Source organism: Stegastes partitus, unplaced genomic scaffold (genome assembly GCF_000690725.1).
Source record: "Stegastes partitus isolate 25-593 unplaced genomic scaffold, Stegastes_partitus-1.0.2 Scaffold111, whole genome shotgun sequence".
Taxonomy (NCBI): Eukaryota; Metazoa; Chordata; class Actinopteri; family Pomacentridae; genus Stegastes; species Stegastes partitus.
In genome coordinates this window covers 1113-22216 of record NW_007577842.1, presented here as the reverse complement: position 1 = coordinate 22216, position 21104 = coordinate 1113, and the positions used below count along the sequence as shown (strand labels likewise).

The 21104-nt window shown below is 41.2% G+C and overlaps 1 protein-coding gene across 1 annotated transcript in view; it reads left to right on the top strand.

The window, feature by feature from the left end:
• The window catches only part of LOC103354549 (pleckstrin homology-like domain family B member 2), a gene marked incomplete at its 3' end in the record, with an annotated part of 35128 nt that extends 14533 nt beyond the window's left edge, over window positions 1-20595 (top strand). The window contains exons 6-19 of the mRNA XM_008277966.1: window positions 3918-4037; window positions 6825-7009; window positions 7405-8631; window positions 11417-11794; window positions 12918-13079; window positions 13310-13447; window positions 14832-14960; window positions 16657-16812; window positions 17050-17160; window positions 17297-17371; window positions 17956-18096; window positions 18853-18996; window positions 19145-19244; window positions 20445-20595. Of these exons, the coding sequence (XP_008276188.1) occupies window positions 3918-4037; window positions 6825-7009; window positions 7405-8631; window positions 11417-11794; window positions 12918-13079; window positions 13310-13447; window positions 14832-14960; window positions 16657-16812; window positions 17050-17160; window positions 17297-17371; window positions 17956-18096; window positions 18853-18996; window positions 19145-19244; window positions 20445-20595 (3217 nt within the window). The remainder of the gene's footprint in view (window positions 1-3917; window positions 4038-6824; window positions 7010-7404; window positions 8632-11416; window positions 11795-12917; window positions 13080-13309; window positions 13448-14831; window positions 14961-16656; window positions 16813-17049; window positions 17161-17296; window positions 17372-17955; window positions 18097-18852; window positions 18997-19144; window positions 19245-20444) is intronic.
• Between the last annotated feature and the right edge of the window lie 509 nt (window positions 20596-21104).

Below are 21104 nucleotides of genomic sequence, written 5' to 3'. Positions count from 1 at the left end.
GAACTCCTTCTTATCATCTGCAACTCTTGAAATATCAGTTATGTTTCACTAGTTTGCAGATTATTGTGAAAAATAATGCACTAAACCGAAATCACTGAACTGATGTGTTTTCTTTGACTTAACACTCTTTGTTAAACTTTGCTTTTGGCTTGTTGACAATGATAAAAGACAGTAAAGCGATGCTTCACGTGCCTCATTGTTACAGCAGGATTGGAGGCGTGAATCACCATTGCAACTCGATACAACCCAAGCCACTTTGTGGTTAAAGTTGAATTTCTTATTTACAGCCAAGTTCTGGCAGTGTTCCATCAAAACCTGTTGATTGTAGCGTATTTCCCTGCACTTTTTTAGTGGTAGTAAGCTCTGTTTGCATGCCTTAGGGTTATATATTAGCTGGCAAGTTCACAGACTGGTGTGAGTGCACATGACAAAGAGAAGTAGCCCGTGGTTATGAAGACGGGCTCAGTGGTCGGGATACCTGACACCTGAAAACAAAACCTGCTTCATTGTCTCAGATGTTATTGTCTTCACAAGTCTTTCTTCTGCCTGCCCCAGGCACATTTGGGCTTTTTCTTCTATAAGTTTTACATTAAAAACAGATGAAGGAAAAGTCTCTCCTTTTTTTTGGATCAGTTTTTCTTGTGTTTGTATTTAGCTTTTTTCTTATCTTTCTGACAGCTTTGTTTCTAAAGATAGATGGATTAGAGATTGCTAATAGTTTATATCCAGGCCTGCATCCTTTACTCGAGGGAAGTGGGGTGTGTCTATGCTTTTTGGATAAGATTTACAGTTTAGGCGAGAGAAAGTAGCTGCTGAGCTGGTGGCCACAGTATGCATATGAATGTGTCTGTGTGAGAGAGAGAGTGAATGACTGAACTAATCTACACCGACTCCCCTGAGGAAGACCAGTCTGTTTTTTTATGATGTTACTGCTGGACTCTTGTGCCCCAGAGAGGGTAACTTTGTGGTTTAGAGGCCAATTTACACTCCCACTGGGACTTGTGTGTGTGTATGCATAATTTCATGAATGAATAAATTCAGTTGTAGCTTCGGCTTCAGTGCCATGATGATTTTAGAGATCGTAGTAGCTTTTGACGGCAACAGTTTTAAAACTAATTTGTACTTTTTGATAAGAATGGGTGAGCATTCTTCTGACTCCACTTTGAAATGTTTGACTATGATTATTTTGAATGTCAAACCTCACCAAGTAGCAGGTAACTGAGCTTCATCCAGGCACATGTTCGACATGGGATCTTTGTAATTGGTTTATTTTTCATTCTAGCCTAATGGTCTCAATTTGGCAATTCCTCCACTTATGTTAACCAAACAGAGAAACAGTTTTGAGTTTCCCCTCCCATAACATTGTGGTGAGAGTCTAGGTCTACACGGGGACAGAAATTGGCTCCAGACCTAATGCAACTCCTACATCTGTGTCCTCAAAGACTCTGAGGTCTGACTTTGTAGATTGCAAACTTTAAATTATCCTATAAATGTATATACAGACTAATTTCAAGTTTTGTTGTTGTTGGACAGGGTCTGTGCATATGTGTATGTGTTGGAGAGGGCATGTCTTGCCATGGGAGGCAAACTTAATTTGCTGGTAAACAAGGGAACACGTGAATGAGATTAAATGTGTGTTGTTGTAGAGGGTAGTCGTGTGTTTTTGAAGTTATTTAGGACAGCAGACTTAATTTTAGTTTGTGTGGAAGCAGCTACGATGAGATTTTTTGATTGAATGTAGGGGGTTGTTGTTTATTGCCTTCTTTAGTGTCACAGATGGTTTTTAGGAGTAAAGATTAGAAAAAGGTTATTGCTGGTGTTTGAAAGAGAAGAATTAATGATCATGTTTTATAGTTCAAAAGGCAGCTTCTGAGTTTCTTTATCTTTGTGTCTTATCCTGTGTCATGTAGACACACATGCTGCTATTAATTTATGCTGAGATTAAAAAAGGAGGGGGGATTAGCTTGTAGTTATTTGTTAGCTAAGGAGTTGAAAGGAAATTAGAAAGAAGGGAGGGTTGGGGGCTGTGAACAAATCAGGGCGTCACACTTTACCCTCCTCTTTAAAGGTGGCACATGGCGAGACTATTGAGGGTAGGAAATTAGATTTTTACAAGAGTTGACTGCTGGCTCAGTGTTTGTGTGTCTGTGTGTGTTTGCATGCCTGTGTGTGAGCTGTTACGCTAAATACTGAGAGGTACTGTGATTAATTAGGCAGACGCTGTTACAAGACATGTTCCCACACACAGATACATGGAGCGAGCACAACATTTTGAAGACGTACACTTTCATTACTCATGTCTTGTGATGAGAAACATATTATTAGTTGTTATTCATGCTTGCTGACACGGTGACTTATGTGTCTGTGTAAGTGTGCGTCTCCCGTTTTCCTTACAGAGAGAAGCGTCTTTTGATCTTCCTGTCATGATGCCACTTCCTCGCAGTTTCTGCCCAAACCTGCAAAACTGTGTTTATACGAGTATGGATTTGAGAAGTTCACAGTCCAGCTGTGTAGACTAAACACTTTTTTTGCACTGTTTTCATGCGTGTGTGGTGTTCGCTCTACCTCACCGCTGCAATCAGGTCTCCCCCTGTGCCGAGAATTACAGCTTTGAAGGCAAAGAAAAAATGCTCTTAAGGCATTCTAAAGCTACGTCTAGAAAGATACGACCTCTTTTGTTTAAACAATGATCCTAAATTAGGCTATTTTAGCTTGAGATATTCATGAAGCTGGACATGAGGTCCAGAGTGAGAAAGAAAAGGGTGAAAAAAGATGAGAATGACAGAAAGGAAAAGAAAGAAAAACAATTTGGACTTTTTTCCATTCAGTCTTTTTCCACTCGCCCTCTCGTTATCCCCCCTCTTGCCTCAGTGGTTGTGTCTGACTTCAGGTCCAAGGAATCTGATGTAACTGTAATGGAGCTATTAAGGAGGTGCTTTTTTTTTTTTTTAGCCTTTTACACATTTGCTAACATCCTGGGGGGCGGGGGTTAAACAGTCTATCCTCAATGATGGAGGTTAAATGAACCAAGAAGACTGCAGACAAATAAGACTTTGTTTATCAGCATGTCTTCTGAATTTCTCTACATTTTGCAGCGTAACCCTCGAAATGTGCATCAGTGTAGTGTTTTCATTTATTTTGTACTATTTATCTGTGTTTCTCCTGCATAAGTCAAGAAAAAACAAGTTACTTTCCTTATTTAAAACATTAAATTGACTCAAACTACTTTCCATTTGAGACAAAAGGTTACCAAAGCAATATGTGGCCAAGAAGTACAAATTAAAATTAAATGTATGTAAAACACGTATCACGATAACCGTAAACCATTACTAATCACGTAAAAAGTCAGAGATGAAAACGATACAGATTCATGATAAGAAAACACATAATAAGATAACCACAACCTCCTATATATGTGTCAGCACTGCTGTCTCTCTCTGTTGCCGTCTGAAGTATTTGGACAGCTGTGGCTGGCTGTGTGTATTACAGAGGTTGTGACCCTGACATCTTGTTTAATACCTGGCCCTCTCAGCCTAATTGATGGCCAGAGCAAACACTGTGGTCTGGAATGGCTGTGCACAAGCATGTGCGAGTGTGTGTCTTGCTGTGAATAAATATTCCAGGCTTATACTACTTAAAAGCTGGGCTTATGACTGTCTCTTCATACACTATTGTAACATACTATATGTAAATACAGTACTTGCAGTGCACTCTGTATGTCGTAGTAGTGCAGTGTTGTGCTCTGTGAGATTCTGTGTTTCTGTCACACTAAATCAAAAGCCAAGATTTACTTGATTACATTTACTTTTTGGCCCAGTGCTGAATCTGTTATCTAACTGTTGATTTCTCATCTTTTGTGTCAGTCATTATTAATGGCATCTTAAATTTGACCTTGTTTGTTTGTGCTTCCCCTTCAGGTTACTCCCTGTGTCTGGGTAAGTCCTATTTCTTCCGGTTCAACCATCCTGAAGAGGCCAGCAGAATGAAGAGCATGCTTCCACAAAAGAGCCATGTGTCCGCTCTAGCCTACAACACAGGTATGCATACCAAGGAGTGGTGGGGTAGCGGTAAACCTTCTCGCTGACCCTGTACTTTTTTCCTGTTCTTTTTTTCTTTGCTCCTCCTCGGTGCCTTTATTTTGCCACATCACCATGTCCTTGTCCACCTTTTCTATTCTTGTCCTTGCTTAAGCATGGTTCACTCCATTGCCATCTTCAGTGTTTTATCACATTCTTCTTCTCATGCAACATCTGTTGCAACAGATAGCGTCTCTCCTATCCAGTGACACTGATGACTGGTTAGAGTTACAGGTAGACATGACCCACACAGGTGTTAGTCTTAGGTGTGTGTATTACACCTCATTCATACTAGTACAGTGACACCGGTTAAGCCTACATTAGCTGGCTGACTGTCCTTCATGACCTTCCTTTCAACCATGTTTGGTGGTGAGTTGGGATGGACAGTGACCTGTTTTAATGACCTGACGTTGCCTCAAGAATGTAAAGAAATTCAGACACTAAAGGTTGAATGTGATCCCACCAACTGGCTGAAAAACATAAGGGAGAGAGAATGTGCACAGCCAGTTGATCAAGAAAGAGAGAGCATGCTTATGAACTTTTTTCTGTATATGTTTGTCTGCTGTCTAATAATTGTGATGATAAAGACAGCATAAGGATGGCGGAAGGTACTTCTTTCAGCTCTCATGCATCTTTCCTAAACACACAAACTCACTGTTGCACACATGTTGAAACTTAAAATTCAAAGCATATTGGAATGTTTTTGTCATCTGGTACCCCTCCATTGCCATGGTGATACAGCTTGACTGTGTAGTGATTGATCGGGCTGTGAGTAAGGTATATGTGTGTGTGTGTGTGTGTGTGTGCGCGCGCTATATTCAGTGAAATTCTTGCTCTTTAAACCCCTACACTCAAAGAATGTACTCCTCTCTCCCTGATCTCCCCTGATGATTTCATACATCTTTCTCTCTCTCGCTCTCTCTCTCTCTCTCTCTCTCTCTCTCTCTCTCTCTCCCACACACACACTCACACACTCTCAGCCAAATTGTTATTACCAGCAGCCATAATCTTTACCGTTATCCTCTGGACTGCCAAGACTCATATTCTGACATGTGCACCTAAAGGAAAGACTCCTACAAAGCAAGAATAGCTAGGCATAGAAGAGAATGATTACAATAGAAAGAGAGTTGATGCACACCAGGCCTCCAGTATAAATCTGCCCATGTATGGACACAAACACCCTGTGTGTGCGTGTGTGTTAGTGTACGTGTGTGTTTCTAGATCTTATGATGTCTTTCATTTTCTGCCCTATTTCCCTCCACCATGTAAGGTTTGACATTTTCTCACACAGGCTTATGTTCAGCTATGACGTGTACTTTCAAGTGCGCGAGCACAAAATTGCTCGGCTAGGTAGCAGTTGAATAGTGACACATACTTAAATTTGTAAACATTAATGTATGTTAGTGGAATTTGTACACATGGAACGCACACATTTGTATTTCTCTGAGGCAGAGCCGCAGTTGTCAGATGTTGGAAAGCTTTTGTGTGTGTGTGTGTGTGTGTGTGGCAGTTAAACACTGGGTGGTCCAGGTTTGAACATTGTAATAGCTCTTTTTCCACATAAAGCCACGGATGAATTTGAAAAAATGGGCAGGTTTCTCACATGTTGCTTTTGCCTAAGTAATTTTCACCTGCATTTCTAATGACAGGATGTATAGCTTTTTGGAATTCTGCATGGAAAATAGAACTATCAATTAAACATAATTCTGCTCATCTCAGCAATTTTTAACAAAGTAAATAATAGCTTTCGCTGATATTTCTAAGTTAAACTTAGCAGAAAGGAAGTTTTAAAAAAAACAGACTCTGTTGAGGTTTGCAGACAGACCCCTGTGCTGCTGAGACTGCTTTAAATAAAAGGTTTTAGGAAGGGCGGGGGTCTCTTGAGGGTATTTCAGAATTTTTTGTGGTCTTTTTCATTTACCAAAATCCTATACTAAGGAACTAAACTAAACTGTTTGTCTTGGACCTAATAGATGGTGTCGTGTGAGTGTGCATTTGCATGTAGTGTCTATGTGTTGCCTCCTGTTCTCGGGGATCCACTGCCAGTTGTGGATTGTTTGGGTTGGATTTGTTCTGCCAAGAGCCCCATTTATGAATAGCTGCAGCTTCAGGTACACATACAACTCTCTTTCTTCCTTTCTTCTTCTCCTATTTATGACCATTTAGCCCTCTCTTTTTTCCGTCTTCCCTCTTCTTCTTTTCCTGTTTCTGATCTTTTTCCCTCAGTTTTCCACAAACTAAACAGAAAAATGTAATGTCCATCCACCACACTATACACCTGCTTTTAATCTGCTGGATTGTTTTTCTTTCTCGTTGCCCATAATTTACCCATTTGTTCCTCTCTGTTTTCTCATCTCCCTTGTACTCTATTAATTAATGTTCACCTGTATTTACATAGCTACTGGGGCTGAATGATTTAGGCTTTTTTTAACAGATTAAATTACAATTTAATTTGCAGTATCATTCAGTTCAGTATTCACTGGGCATTGCAACATGAGAAATCACCAACAGTGCGACTCTCTCATGAGGAAGAGAGGATGGCATGAATTTGTAAAACCATTGATACAACAGTTTAAACTCTGGGTCAGACATGCTGCATATTATCCTCAATTGCAGTCTTTGCGATTTACCAATGCAATGATTTAAATTCCTATTTCAATTTGAAATTGTTTAATTGTTCAGCCTATGTATCTACATATTTCCATTTTATCCATTTGTGATGTTTTCCATTGTATCTCTCTCCTCCAGATTACCTGAAGTTTAGCAGTGATTATAGCCATGCAGTGGTGGGGGGAACTAGTAGTGCGAGGGGCATGCGGTCAGCCTCTGAGCTACGAGACTTGATGGACACCCTGCAACGCAAGAAAATTGCCCTGGAAAACAGCCTGAGAGCCAATGGGAATGCTAACCCCTCCTACTTCAGTGTCACACAGGTCAGGCATCCTTTAGCTCCACTTCAAGGTTTATTATCTTTTACAGCACACTTTACCAGAACTTGTGAAGTCTGTGTTGTTAGCCTGGAGGTCTGTCTCTGGCTAAAAAGGGCTAACAAAGGTTTATTCATTACCTACAATATCAAACATGGCTAATTAGGGTTTACTCATTATCCTGGGCTCAACTACAGTTTTTACCTGGCAACACAAGATTTACCTAACAACACTAATCTACAAAAGCTTCACCACTGTCTTATTTGTGTGCTCCTTTCTCTTGACTTATCTTGGTTATATTTACGCAGTTTAATGTGTCACTAGATGTTACAGTGAAACATAATTTTGAAGTATTTCCAAGCAGTTTTATTACAGTATATTTTTTCTCTTTTCCGTCTCAGTCTCCACCCACCACACCTGTCTCGACTCCTGCCACATCCTCATCAGCTTATCAGGAACAGGCAAGGCGTTTCTACAGCTCAGATCGTCCACCTAAGTCTGCTTCACCTCTTTCCCCTGGAAGACGATCTGACCCCTCTTCTTCTCTGACTTCCCGCACATCTGTTGGCCGCAGTCAGGACAGCTTTGGCTTCAGCGATAGCCGACGACTGCACAACCAAGGCTCCTCTCCGTTACTGTCCACATGGAATGGTGGAGGCTCTTCCAGTTCTGTTGCTGCTAGTGATAGCTTTCTTCTCTCTCCTCCTCCTTCCTCTTCCTCGTCCCGCACTCCATCAGCAGGGGGCGCGGTCAGCATGCCCTCAAGTCCCCGTCTAGGCCGCCGTACCTATGGGAACCAAGAGCCGTCGCCCAGCGGTCGAACCAGGAAATACTCAGCGGGCTCACTTATTGGGATGACGGGAGGAGGGCATAGTCGCTCGCTACCACGTCTCTGTCCCTCCCCTTCTCCCCGTGACAATAACAATGGAGTGCTGACTTTGTCAACGCTGCCTCCACGACGGTCAGACGTTGCTGGGGGTTACCGAGTTAGCAGAGATCACTACAGCCAGAATGCCAGCACTGACCTCAACCATAATTCCAGTAGCTCCAGCCAACAAGCCTTGAACAGGAACCAAATCCAGACCACAACTCAGGGTGAAGGTGTTGTGTCTATCTCCCTCTCCACCCCTAAAATCGCACCCTCCACCACCCACACCATCTCTTCCACAACTGCCCCACCAGATGTGACAATCCCATCCAGGGCAGGGGGCTCCTCTTCTCCTCGTGTTGCTAAAAAACTCAGCCTGACTTCCACTAGCTCACTGGGCTCTGTCAGCACCACAAGTTCCAGCCCTCCAGATCCAGAACGGCTAGCTGGCCATGGAGTCTCCTCAGGGATAGATGGGTCTTTGGGGGAGAGGGAGAAACGAGCAGTAGGCCTTGAGCTCACTGGCACCCTGGGCATGGGACTCGGAGAGAGGAGGACTTCTTTTGGAAAGGCAGGGCTGGAACCAGGAATAGGTCTGGGGGAGAGGAGGCAGTCATTTGGAAAGGCAGGGGTGACCCCACCAGGGGGTTTTAGGGAAAGAAGGGGGAGTATCAGCTCACTGAGTGGGAAGGAAGAATTGACTGATTATCACCAACGGCAAAAAGAGGAGAGACTCCGCGAGCAGGAGGTGGAGAGACTGGTGAGTATTTGATTTAAAGTAGAACATTTTTATTTTTATCAAATGTGTAAATCAGCTACACTTGCAGAAGGATAAATCCACTGTTGACGGGTGAATAGTTTGTTGCTCTAAAGATAACAAGACAGTATTAAATATAGAAGAAGAGTGTGATATTATTTTAGACATGCGTACAAACAAACAAGAAACAAAGTGAGTATAGGAATGCCTTTCTTCAGAGTAGCATACTTCTTTGCCTCTCAAATATACTCTCTCAGGGAGCTTAATGCACACATGCACATAGTGAGGTTCACCACTCAACAGATGCTTATGGCAGTTAGCCCATACTAACAGGACTATTCTTAACCCTGTGCTTGGATTCTGTATGTGTGTGTATGCGGGGTACATGTTTATGTCAGTCAGCTGGAGATACGCCCAGTGTGGTTTGTACTGCTTAGGAGCCGCAAAACACATCAGTCAGATGTGGGTTAGAGAAACCAACAAGATTACAGAGTTATAGTGTAGCAGGTGGACAAACACACAGATGCTCAGCATATAATGACAACTGGACACATAATACCACTATCCTTCTCTCATTATATGTCTCTGTTTCACACAGCCACATTCTGCTGAGCATCTTTGTAGCTGTGAGAAACTGTTTTGTGAATCATATACAAGAAAAACTGTGGCTTTTAGCTAACCTCAAAACGTTTTCAATGGAGTTATGATCATAATAGACCTGCTTCTTGTGTTCTGATTAGAGAGCCAACTGAGATTTTACAAATGTTAGGATGGATATTAAGATTTTAGTTTGTACTACTGGTTCAATTTGTGATTTAGGTTTATAAATTATGTATCAGACTTAACATTTTTGAATATGTTTTGAGTTACTTTTCGAAGGTCTGATCAGTACTGGGCTTTGGAAGCAGGACAGTTGAGGCTTAATGCTCAAGCTTAGGAAAGCATTTCTCCTTGTCTTAACTTTGTCTGCCCTCTTGTGGTAGTTTTGGAAAACTTAATTCAAACATGCTATATGGCTGTGTGCTTCAATAACTATAAAGGGATATCATCTGCAACAAAGACTATTTAGTTTGCGTAAATATTTTCAAATGTAAAGAATTAAATAAGGGAGCAGAACTGCAGTGTTTGCTGCTGTTGAGAGAACATTAAAAAGTAATCATGAGGAATAAATAAGACGGAGGAGGAGCGAGGACGATAAGGAGTTTGAGAGTGAAAATGAATGTTTATTTTAACTCACAGCAAGCAAATCTTGTTTCCCTATTGCCAGTTACTATTAGAATAAATCTGATGCTATTGCAACTGAAAAATAAAGCAGGATAGAGATGTTAATTCTGGGGCTTCTTTTTTTGTCCACTGTGTGTCAAGCCAAAGCGTTGGCTCATATTTCAGTGCTTATTGCCTCTATTTTTTTATTTTATTTTGCTTTTTACTCTCTTCTGCTTTTCTTGGCTTTGACTCTGTGTCTTTCTCTCAGTCTTTTATTTTCTAGTGGTCCTTTCTCTCCCTCTGTCGGTCTCTCTCTAGTTGACAGGTGATTACTGTAGGAGCTCCACAGAGGCTTCAGTCTATTAGAATAGAACAAGGTGACAAACTGACACAGACTTGTTTTGAATCAGCTCCTAGTTCACATTACACATTAGAACTTGAGGGTGTATGTCTGTCTGTAAACTTTTACATATTTCAAAAAAAAATTTGATCATGCCGCTGTTGAGGAATTTGTATTGTAGTTAAAGATTTATATCATGTATCTTGACTGGAAGAAAATTATTTTCTATATTTTGTTTCTAAAATACTTGGTTAAATAAGAGGCACGATAAAGTGTGTGTACTGATTCATGCCTGTCATAAGGAGGATATCTCTTTTCAGCCTTTTTTAACAGACAGATGACTGTCTCAAGACTTTCATAGTCCAAACTTCACCTAGTTCAGATTCCTTCCTAGAGCACAATTCCCTAGAAAGTGTCTTGTTTCCTTAGTGGCACTGCACACCAACACATTCCTGTGTTTGGAGTCATGGCCTCTTCTCATGCACACTTCCGATCATAGTTTACAGCTGTCCACCTTCTCATTAGCTCACTCTTCCTCTCTCTCCTCTCACAAACACACACACACCTCTGTCTCTTGTTCCTGTTTTTACTCTCTCTCTCTCTCTCTCTCTCACTCTCTCTCTCTCTCTCTCTCTCTGTATCTAATATTACTTACACAGGCTTGCTGTGTGGCTTGTATACGTCCCCCTCCAGAGAAGTTACTTCTGAACCTATGAGGCATTTTGACTCTTTGCAGTCTCCGTAGCTCCCCACATATAGCTGTGTTCGGGCAGAAGAGTGGAGAAGAGAACTCTTGCTCCAGGGATTTTTATATTCTTTCTAAAATATGCAAGTTATATGCGAAACTAGAGTGTGTAAATCATTTAGAGGAAAGGATGTTACTGAGTTCTAAGTAAACTTACTTTATTTTGGACAAAGCAAGAACATTTTAACGAGAGGGATTGACTTCTGCGATGCTTCCCCAGGTAATCTGAGCATTTGAAACTTGATTCTATGGAATTAATACTGAGCTGCTGTGACTCTTGCATTTTGAACGTTTAATATCCCACTCTGATAAAAATGTAACCTAAATTCAGTGAAGGTCTGGAATTATGGGGTTATACACACCCAACATTATGCAGTGTCTAAAAGGCACTAACTGCGACAACACCAGAATGCTAGTAACATATTAAGATAGATTATTTGACATGGCTGTGTTTGCATTTGCTATAACTCGTGTCTTTATGTTTGTGGTCATCTCAGGAGCGTCAACGGCTAGAGACCATCTTGTCTCTTTGTTCTGAGCTGGGCCGGACTGAAAGGGATGGAGGAGGCACAGCTACAAGTCCCACTTCTGCTGTGGCCGACCTCCAAAAGATCAACCAGGAGCTTGAGAAGCTTCAACTGAATGATGACGATGATGACACACCATCTGTCTTTTCGGACTGTTCGGCTCTTAATGGATCGATGGGGAATGGACACATGACCTCCCCTGGATCAGAAAATGGTTACTATGATGATGATCTCCAGGTACGACGGAGGCGCAGTAGTGGTCAAAGAGACAACAGGGCAGAATCACCTGCTATCAGTCTACGAAGCTTTGCCCCCTCACCTTCTCCACGTGGACTGAGGATGAATGAGGTATTACACGAAGGACACTTATTTGGATTTAGAAAGCACATCTCTATACTATGCAAATACAGAAGCGCCTCACTTGTTAATATGGAGTACACCTATTAATATCACATTTTTGAATGGTTGTCAAGCATTGGGGACTTCATTCATCCACAAATAGATTTGCTATTTTCAGACTCACATAGATGTATGCAATCCGCTCCTGTTCATCCAGAGAGATTGTGAAGTGGAGTGTAAATATCCCTTTTAGACCAGTGTCACGTAACTGATTGAGTCTACCACATCCCAAAAAAATGATGAACACAGAGGCAAGAAATAACACTAACAACACTGAGATTTTACCTTTTGTCATAAAATTCATTGCCACGCCATAGTTAAGCAGTAATATGAATGCAGCCATAGACTTGAATCCAGCTTCTCTTGAGTTGATGAAATAATAGACGCCTGTTCATCTCCTGCATCAAAGGTACAAACCTGCTAAAGTAGCACCTTTGACTTTGGTCAGCTTCTTAAAATATTAATCAGGATTAATGTGGAAAGTGTTTATGCTCCATATTCTTCCTTTATCCGTGAGAGTGACAAGGATCACTGCTCTTAATACTTGGAAAGTATTGATATAAACATCCTTCACGTACACACATGGAAGTTATTTACAGCCCATTTATTAGATTAGAGCAGGCCAAGTGTTACCATTTAGAATTGACAGCTGGTGTTTGTATGTGTGGGTGTATGTGTGCTTGTGTCAGCCCACATTTGTTTGTAGAACAGACATTTTTAATACCAAGAAGAAGTACAGCAAAACCTAGCACTGCACAGGCAAATATTATTTTATCTACTATACAAGATTTAGATTTCTGTCTGTAAACATTCCCAACAATAAACAAGTAAAAAGAGTAGAAGCCTTTCGTATACACTAGTAACACAGAAATACTATCCATCCCATCCATCCATTTTCTATACACCGCTTAATCCTCATTAGGGTCGCGGGGGGGCTGGAGCCTATCAGAAATACTATTGGTTGCTAATTACAATAAATCCATAAATCCTCAATGTTGCATTGTGCAAGGTTGCTATTGCAACTGCATCTTAACAGTGGTTAAATAAAGGACTGTATTGGTGATGTTACCAGGTTCTAAATGATGCGGCTCGCCGCCGTGGACAGGACATGATGCCTTCAGAGGAGGAAGTGAGGCGCGTGGAAGAAGAGAGGATCCAAGTGCTGAACAACATGGAGGAGCTGGAACAAAAAATCAAAGAGCTGGACAACCAAATGGACGAATCTTCCCGAGAGGTATAGAAAAAGGACAGAATGCATTATAATATCTGTTCTAACTGTTAACCTAGTTTAATGTCAAGTATAAATGTCCTTTTTAAAGTGAAATTAAATGTTCTTTCAATTTAGTAACATATTTTTAGGGAAAAAGTTAAATTGATCAGTTGTACTATGTACAAGTTTTAAATCAAAGTATGGATATGGCAGAGATTCTGAAACATTACTATTTTGTTGTATATTTCTTAAAGGTGGAGGTGGAGCGAGCTCTGGTTGAGGCTGAGCAGGAGTCTGAGGTAGCTGCACTTCAGCAGGAAAAAGATGCTTTGGAGGCACTTCACAACAAGATGGCTGACCTGGAGACCAAGTCCCAGCAGGAAAAAGAAAAGGTATTTAACAGGCCATGCTTAACTTAAATACAATGAGAGGGTAGAGCATACTTTTCAGAAATTCATAATGACTGACTGAAGACAAGAGCGAGTTGGCTTAAAAGAGGAAAGGAAAGACTGACGGTGTACATCTACAGACTCAGAAGCATGAAGCTGCATCTTCTGCAAATTAATCAAATGTATTGCCTGACATACTGGTAAGTGATATTATTAGTCATGCAAAGGAATGAAAGACATTCATGTAAAAAGTCTGACAGGTGTTTTAAAACCCATCTCCGAACATGTCCACTTAATAGAGTTTTTTTTGTTGTTTTTTTTTTTTCAACGAGCAACATGTGTTTCCATTTTCATGGTGTGTGTATAGTATTGAAAATACATAAGCAACTGAGGGAGACTCATACATCAAGGGGTCATGTGACTAACTGGTAGGTGTTAATCCTTCTCATGCTGTCTCTGCTCCAAATATATATCTGCTAATACTGCCCAGGGTATAGCGGTCACCAAGTGATCCGATCTGACACACACTACTCCGAGACAACCAGGGGTGTATGCAAGCATGTATATGTGTGTCTTTCTACATTTATACCACCATATGGTATCACTGGCAAGGTGGAAAGTGTAAGTGGATAAATGGATGGAATTTGTTGTGTGTGCGTGCGTGTGTGTTTGTGTGTTTGTGCACACGCTGTGGTTTGGCACTGGGATGTTTTCCTGTTTTGGACTGGGTCCTGGCCTGAAATTTCCATGCGCCTACAGTTGCTAGATAGTGTAGACGATAAAACCGCGTCATAAATATGACGGACACAGAAAGAGAGACAGAACAATCAGATAAGTGTTGCCGAATTTTCAAAACTGCGACTTGAAGAGTTGAGGAAATTGAGTGCTTGTACAGCTTATGGATGCTTGTGTATGTTGTGATATTTATAGAAATTACCATTAATGCAATCGTTAACCCTCTGCTGAGTCATTCCATGTATCCCGCCACTCCCTTTACACCCTTTCCTTCAATCATTTCCATTAAAAACAAAAAACAAAAAAAAAAGCAGGAGATAATACTCATGACACCATTTAGACCACCTCCATGCCTCCATTTCTGCTCAGTTTTAATAATCAGTTCTCTACTGCTCTGGTAGATGTGTTTCTCCAGCTTCCCCTCCCTCCCCTCCCTCTAGGCTAGCCTTATTGACCTGGTCGTCATAGGAACTAACTGTGGCTCCCTAGTCCCCACTAACTCTGCCATCCTCTCTCTGTCCTGTGTGTGTGTGTGTGTGCATGTCTCTGTATTTATATGTACACACAAACAAATGTGTACATGGTGTATATGTCCTTGTGTGGGAATGTGTGTATGTCTGCGTGTATGCACATGTGTATGTGTGTGTGCTAGGCGTGTGAGTTGCTGCAGGCAGAAAGGGGCAGAGTAGAGAGGTTGGCTCAGATTGTGTGTGAGCAGCGCTCCCAGCTGGACAGCTGCCCTGAAGCTACCAAGGAGCCCCTGCAGGAGCAGCTAGCCAGGGTCAGTAACACACACACACACACACACACACATGCTACACACACATGCTACACACACACACCCCACATACACACACACACACACACACACTAGAAGAAAAATCTATACTTAGGTGTTTAAACCTTTGGATCCATATAGCTATGACACAACAAGAATACTGTACAAGACAGTATTCACACATGAAGAGGAAATGTAGCATCTGTGTCGGCATACATTGAGAGAAGAAAGCCAGAATAAAACCAGATATACTGTATGTGCACATTAGGACTGTAGTCCACCAAACAATATCTTTCTATATATCTTTATAATATATACCCCTCAGACCACACCAGCATTCACTTGCCCATATTCAAATGATTGCTGAAAACAAAATCATATCAATTGCTAACACTAGCACAAGGAATATTGAGGAATGTAATGCAGAAAAAGTTAGATGCTACACCATGTTGATTGTTAAGCTGTAATATGCAAACTGCTGGTTGCAAAGTTTACACTCGACCTTTTGGCAATCCATTTTAACAAATTATAGCCTCACTGACAACTTCTTTTGTGAGAAACAGTTTGGAGCCAACTCCACAAAATGTTCAGTAAACACTGAATAAGTTAGACTTAGCAGTCACCATTAGGTTGGACGAGTTCAATGTTGTTTGAATGAACGGGTTTTCACTGGTAGTCTGTTTCTTCTGAAACCAAAATTATAGGATTCATCTAGAAAGACTGTTGATGTGGTGCTTTTCTCCTTATGAAAGTAGCTCTGGTAGTTGTCCAACCAATGAGAAATTGGTCGGATGAGAGCGCATTGACCAACAAATCAAGCAGCTGACTTGGTGACTACAGCCCAAGTGCACATATGCTATCAACACTCTAAATATTTGGTATATGTGGACAGTGTTTACACCAAACTCGTATAAAAAGAAGGACTCAATGCTTGCTGACTTGAACTTGCATGTGAACATGCCCACATTTTCTGGAAAAAACCTTCTCCCCAAATGCCCCATGTCCATCTTTGATTTTTTTTCTGGATTTATGTCCCTCTTCTCATTATCTAATGTTTTAGGTTCAATGTTTCCAGATCTCTTTGTATTCTTCTACAGACTGAGCCTTTCTGATAAAACAAAGTTTCTTAAGGGTTGGGCTTTAAGACCTGTTTGGTACTCACAGAATTACGCTGAAATTTGGGCATAGTGTCTAAGGCTGGGATTTTAAGAGGAGGAGACAGCTCTTTTGTATCATCTGTATTCCAGGGGAATGCGTTTAGTCTATAATATGTTGCATGTTTCACTGGTTTTGCATTGGTTTTTGCATGACTGTGCTCATGACATTTCAGATATCTGTTCGTCAGTGTGTTATGGGATGAGAAGTGCTTTTTGATACTTATTTGCTTGCATATTTCTGTTTGTCTCAAAGCAGTTTCATCTCAGAGTTTGCACAGTAAATATAATTGACATGGATACATATATCACCCTGAGAGCAAATTCTCATGGGTAAAACCTTTACTTTGGCTATGTTAATGTAATTTAAACAGGTGGAGGTTCCTATGTGTGGTTGTTTCTGTATGCTTGCATGTATACTTGGTGTTCTCTCTCTCATATGTATGTATGTGTAAAAGCATGTGTAGTTACATCTGTCCGTATACATGCATTTTTTAGATTGCCAGTTTTTACCTGTGCATTATTTTTCTTCACATTTTTATCAGGACTGCGAGGTACTTGAGGCAGAGACTAAACGATTTGAGGACCTGGAGTTTCAGCAGCTTGAGAAAGAGAGCAGGCAGGATGAGGAGAAGGAGACACACACACAACAGCTTCTCCGGGAGATCGCAGACTACCAGCGCAGCACTGTCACTCGCAAGGTAACCACTGTCTTTGTGTGTCAAATCTGGACAATGTTGCTATTTTATTTAAGATTAAGAATAACTTTGTGTGTTTTTGTAGTGCTTGCACAGCATGTTCAGCTGGTTCACAGTAAAACAAACTCTATTTGAGTTTAAGCTGCATCTCTTTATTTGTTTGTATTTTACTGTAATGTTTTAATAAAACTCTGCAAGTCAGCACGAAGCACCTAAGGCGATCGTTTCACTCTTCTTCAGGAGCGACTGTTAACTCTGAAGAAACAAGCGACGCAGATTACTCAGCAGGCTCAGCGAGAAAAGGAAAGCTTCTTGAAAGAAAGGACCAACCTTGAATCAATGCTGCAAAGGGTACGAGGATATCCATGTTTGCATGTGTTTGCATGTTAGTGCTGCGTAAGACCAACAAGGGAAAAAAAAAATCAAAAGTTCAGTTTTGTTTTTAACATTGTTTTTCAATTCTATTCTGTATTTTTCTGTCTGTAAGGAGAAAGAAAGCCTTGCCTCACTGGAAAGAAAATACGCTGACCTCACTGGTGGCCGGAGTTTCACTCTGAGAGAGGTAAGGCTGATTGACAGTTGTCAGGAAAAGGAGAGCAGCTCTCCTCTTTAAACTCCAAAAGTGGGCAGAATCCTCAAGATTTTAATCGTTGGGATTTCCTCCTCTGCTTGCTAGGGCACAGCCTCTTTGGCTGATGTGTGTCAATCCTTCCTTTCCTCTATTTATCACAAGAACGCTGAGGTACTTTCGTCTTGTATAACTAATGCATCTCTGTCTGTTGTCCTCGCAGTGCAAACGTACTGTTGAAGTCCATCTCATTCTTATTAGCTGCACTCAGTTCCTCTTCTTCTTCTGCTGCTTGCCCACTTTGATTTCTTGTTGTAACCACCAGGAATTTGAGACTTATTTCATTATTTGTATGCACAGCTCACACCCACGTTCTATGTATTAATGCTGCCGTAACTTTGTCAGAATGTCAATTGTCTTGTATATTTTAATACTACAGTGTGTAAGTAACTTGTGTAAGTAAAATTCCACATCATTCTAACAACTAATTCTCAAGTTCGACATCTTAAAATGGCTGATTCACCTCATGCTTTGCCTCACCCCTTCTCTCTCCCCCATTTCTCCACGATACCTTCCAGGGCTATGTCACAGTCAGTGAAATCAATGAGCTTTACTCACAGCTTGGGCAGGACCCTAAATCTGCCCCTTCCAAAGCCTCCACTGAGTCCAAGGTAAACCCTTCCCCTGATGACGACACCCCCAAACCGACGGAGGATGAGGTGTGTGTAGAGGTGTGAAGGGTTTTCATGTGTAGTTTAGTACACGGAGGCTTGTTTGCAGAGTTTATTTTTTTCCCTCCACTTTTCCTCCTTTCTTTTCAGTCTTTCCATTTCCTGACAATGTTTCTTTCTTTTTTCGAAGCTCTGTCATTCTTCCTCACCTGCCGACTGTCACTCCTCTTCCTCCTCCTCCTCCTCTTCTTCCTCCTCCCATCTAAATCCCTGCCCCCCCCTCAAAACGCCATCTGTGCATTGGCCAGAGAACATGGTGACATATCGAGATCCCTCCCCCCTCCCTGACTCTCCCCCACCTCCCCTTCCTGTCAAAAAGAATCATCAACGACACAGCAGGCAGGTAATGTGTGTGTAAATGTGTCAGCAAATATGCGTTTGTTTTTATATGACAACACATTATTTAGAACGTTTGATTGATATTGCATTGTAATAAATAATTGGTAAGTGTGGTGTATTTATTCATATGACTCATCAATCTATATGAAGAGGCAAATTAATGAATAGAACATTAAGAATTGCATCATGCATTGCTGCCATTGTGTCTTTTTGATACTACCACAAGATGGCATCAAAGTCAAAAATGATAAAAATCTTACATGCAGGGGCTTTTAGGTCGTTGCACTTTCTTTGCTACATGACCAAGAAAGTGATATGAATCATATAAATTATTGATTGATGGATAATTTATGATGAATAATGGATAAATGTGTACATCCCTTCCTTCTGTGTGTTTTTAATTAGCATTTCCGTTTGCTGGAGGAGAGGAAGCGGTCTGAGAAAGACGGTGGGTCACAATTAAGTGATACATTACCCCGAAAGAAAACTGCACCGAGCATGAACCCCCAGTTTACGTGTGCAACACTCGGACGCAGCTTCCCTTCCAAGGTACAAACACACATAGAACATTGTGAATGCAAAAAAAAACCACAAATCATTTCTGATAATGCAGTACTTTTTTGACCTTTGTAACACATCTGATATTTATGTGTTTTTATTCGGAAGTAACAATCTGCCTATTCTGGGTCTTTCATAGTCCCATCAGCCGCTGGTACAGAGTACAAGTTGTGGCAGCATACTTCCAAGAATTTTCTCCTTATCCAACAAGGAAAGTGATTCTCGACGTCTGCATAAAGGTACACACAGACACAAAGCCACAAACAAACACAAGGGAGTATGTGGAACTATCAAACTCTTATTTTTCTCACTTGTATTATGCAAACACACACTCATTCCTGGGTTGCAACTTAAAAATACACCTTATATGGAGGCATATCCCAGCTAGAGGTTTTGTTTGTGGGTGTGCACCTCATCGTGTTTCCATAAATTGCACAGTTTCTTATTTGTTTATCTGTTGGTGGAGATAGTGGAGGAATGTAAGTGGAAGAGGACCGCTTCATCAAGTGGTGTAGAGTATTGCGTATGAGTGTGTATGAATAGTTAGTTAGTTGATAAAAGTGTGTCATAAGCATTTGCTATTTACTATTGGCTTTTGAAAAAAAGACTTCTTGGTAGATTTTTTCTGTCTTCATTGTCCAGTTCCTCTTTAACTAGCCACTTCCCATCATTAGGAATATCTGCTGTTCACACAGTGTAATGCTTTTGCCCTCTGTTTGGACATCTACTGACTGTACCGACATTTAGTGGTTGAAAGACAAAGGATACATAGATTTCACTACCCTTTTCTAGACAGATATTCAAATAACAAGTTTTTAAAGGTACAGTTTGAACTAGTTGTGCCTCATGTTGTCTTAGAACTGCTGTTTTTCTTGTCCGGGCACAGGCACGTGTTTCAGGTCCCTCGGCCCCTTTGGTCCCTTGATCTGGCTCATCAGATGGGTGGGTCTGCTGCATGGGGCAGATGCTATCAGTTTATTCTGTTTCTTCCTGTGCCCAGAAGCTCAGTTAGCCTCTCTCTACTAAGTATCTGGACTGTAGTTTTGTCATCATTCCTGTGACTACTTCTGAGAATATCTCACTTTCTTTTCAGACATATTTGGACTGCTTAAACCCTTTTTAGGACTTTATTGTACCAGACGTGCTTGTTTTTCAGATAGTTTTTATTTTATTGCTTTGTGCTTTTGTGTCCTACTATTCGGGCACAGTTTCATCTAAAGTAATTGTACCATTAGGGTGTGGATATATTTTTCTTGGGACGTGTAAGTGCACGTGTCACAGTGGCGGGGCATTGTGATGAAAAACTGAAGCCATCTGGGCAATCTGTCCCAGAAGAAGGGACACAGACAGGTACAACTCTTGGCACATATAAGAAGAATAAGCAACATTAGTTACCTCTAAATCCTGTGTTCTCTTTTTTTGTTTGTTTGTGTATCCAGGTCAGCCGAGCTCCCGAGCAGCCTCGCAGACCAACGTCTACCTCGATGCCTTCGGGTACCGTGACAACCAGGCCTTTGACACAATGAGTGTGGATAGCAGTGACTCCATTGAAACCAGCATCTCTGCTTGCTCACCTGACAATGTCTCCAGGTAGGTGTCGCTGACATGTGTTGTGTTGTTTGCATGTGCATGATTGTGGTTAATGACAGAAGTGACTTAAAGCTTGTCACATATGTGCTGATAAACATAACTCACTGTCATTCCTCACAGAATATTTACAGAAAAGGGTTGGAAGAAAAGTGACAAACTATACAGCAGGAAGGTTGAAAAGTTAAATAAAAAAACTAAAAAATGTCCCTTTCTGTCATAATGTGAAGCATTGTACTTTGGGTTGGGGGTTGGAGGGGACAACAAAGAAAGAGAAGAAAGTGAGGTAATGTAAAAAGTGTGTGGAGAGGTTTCCCGCCTTTCATGGTCCCTCCTTGGAGAATCAGATGTGTAGAACTGTGTGTGTGTTGTATGAGTTAAGGGATACTCCTGATTGGTGCTCGTAGGGCTCAGGTTACACACGACGGAAGGTGTGTGTGTGTTTGTGTGTTCACAGTCAATCCCCTTAGGTTTAGATGAACTGAGCGAACCAGCATGAGTGTGGAGGTACA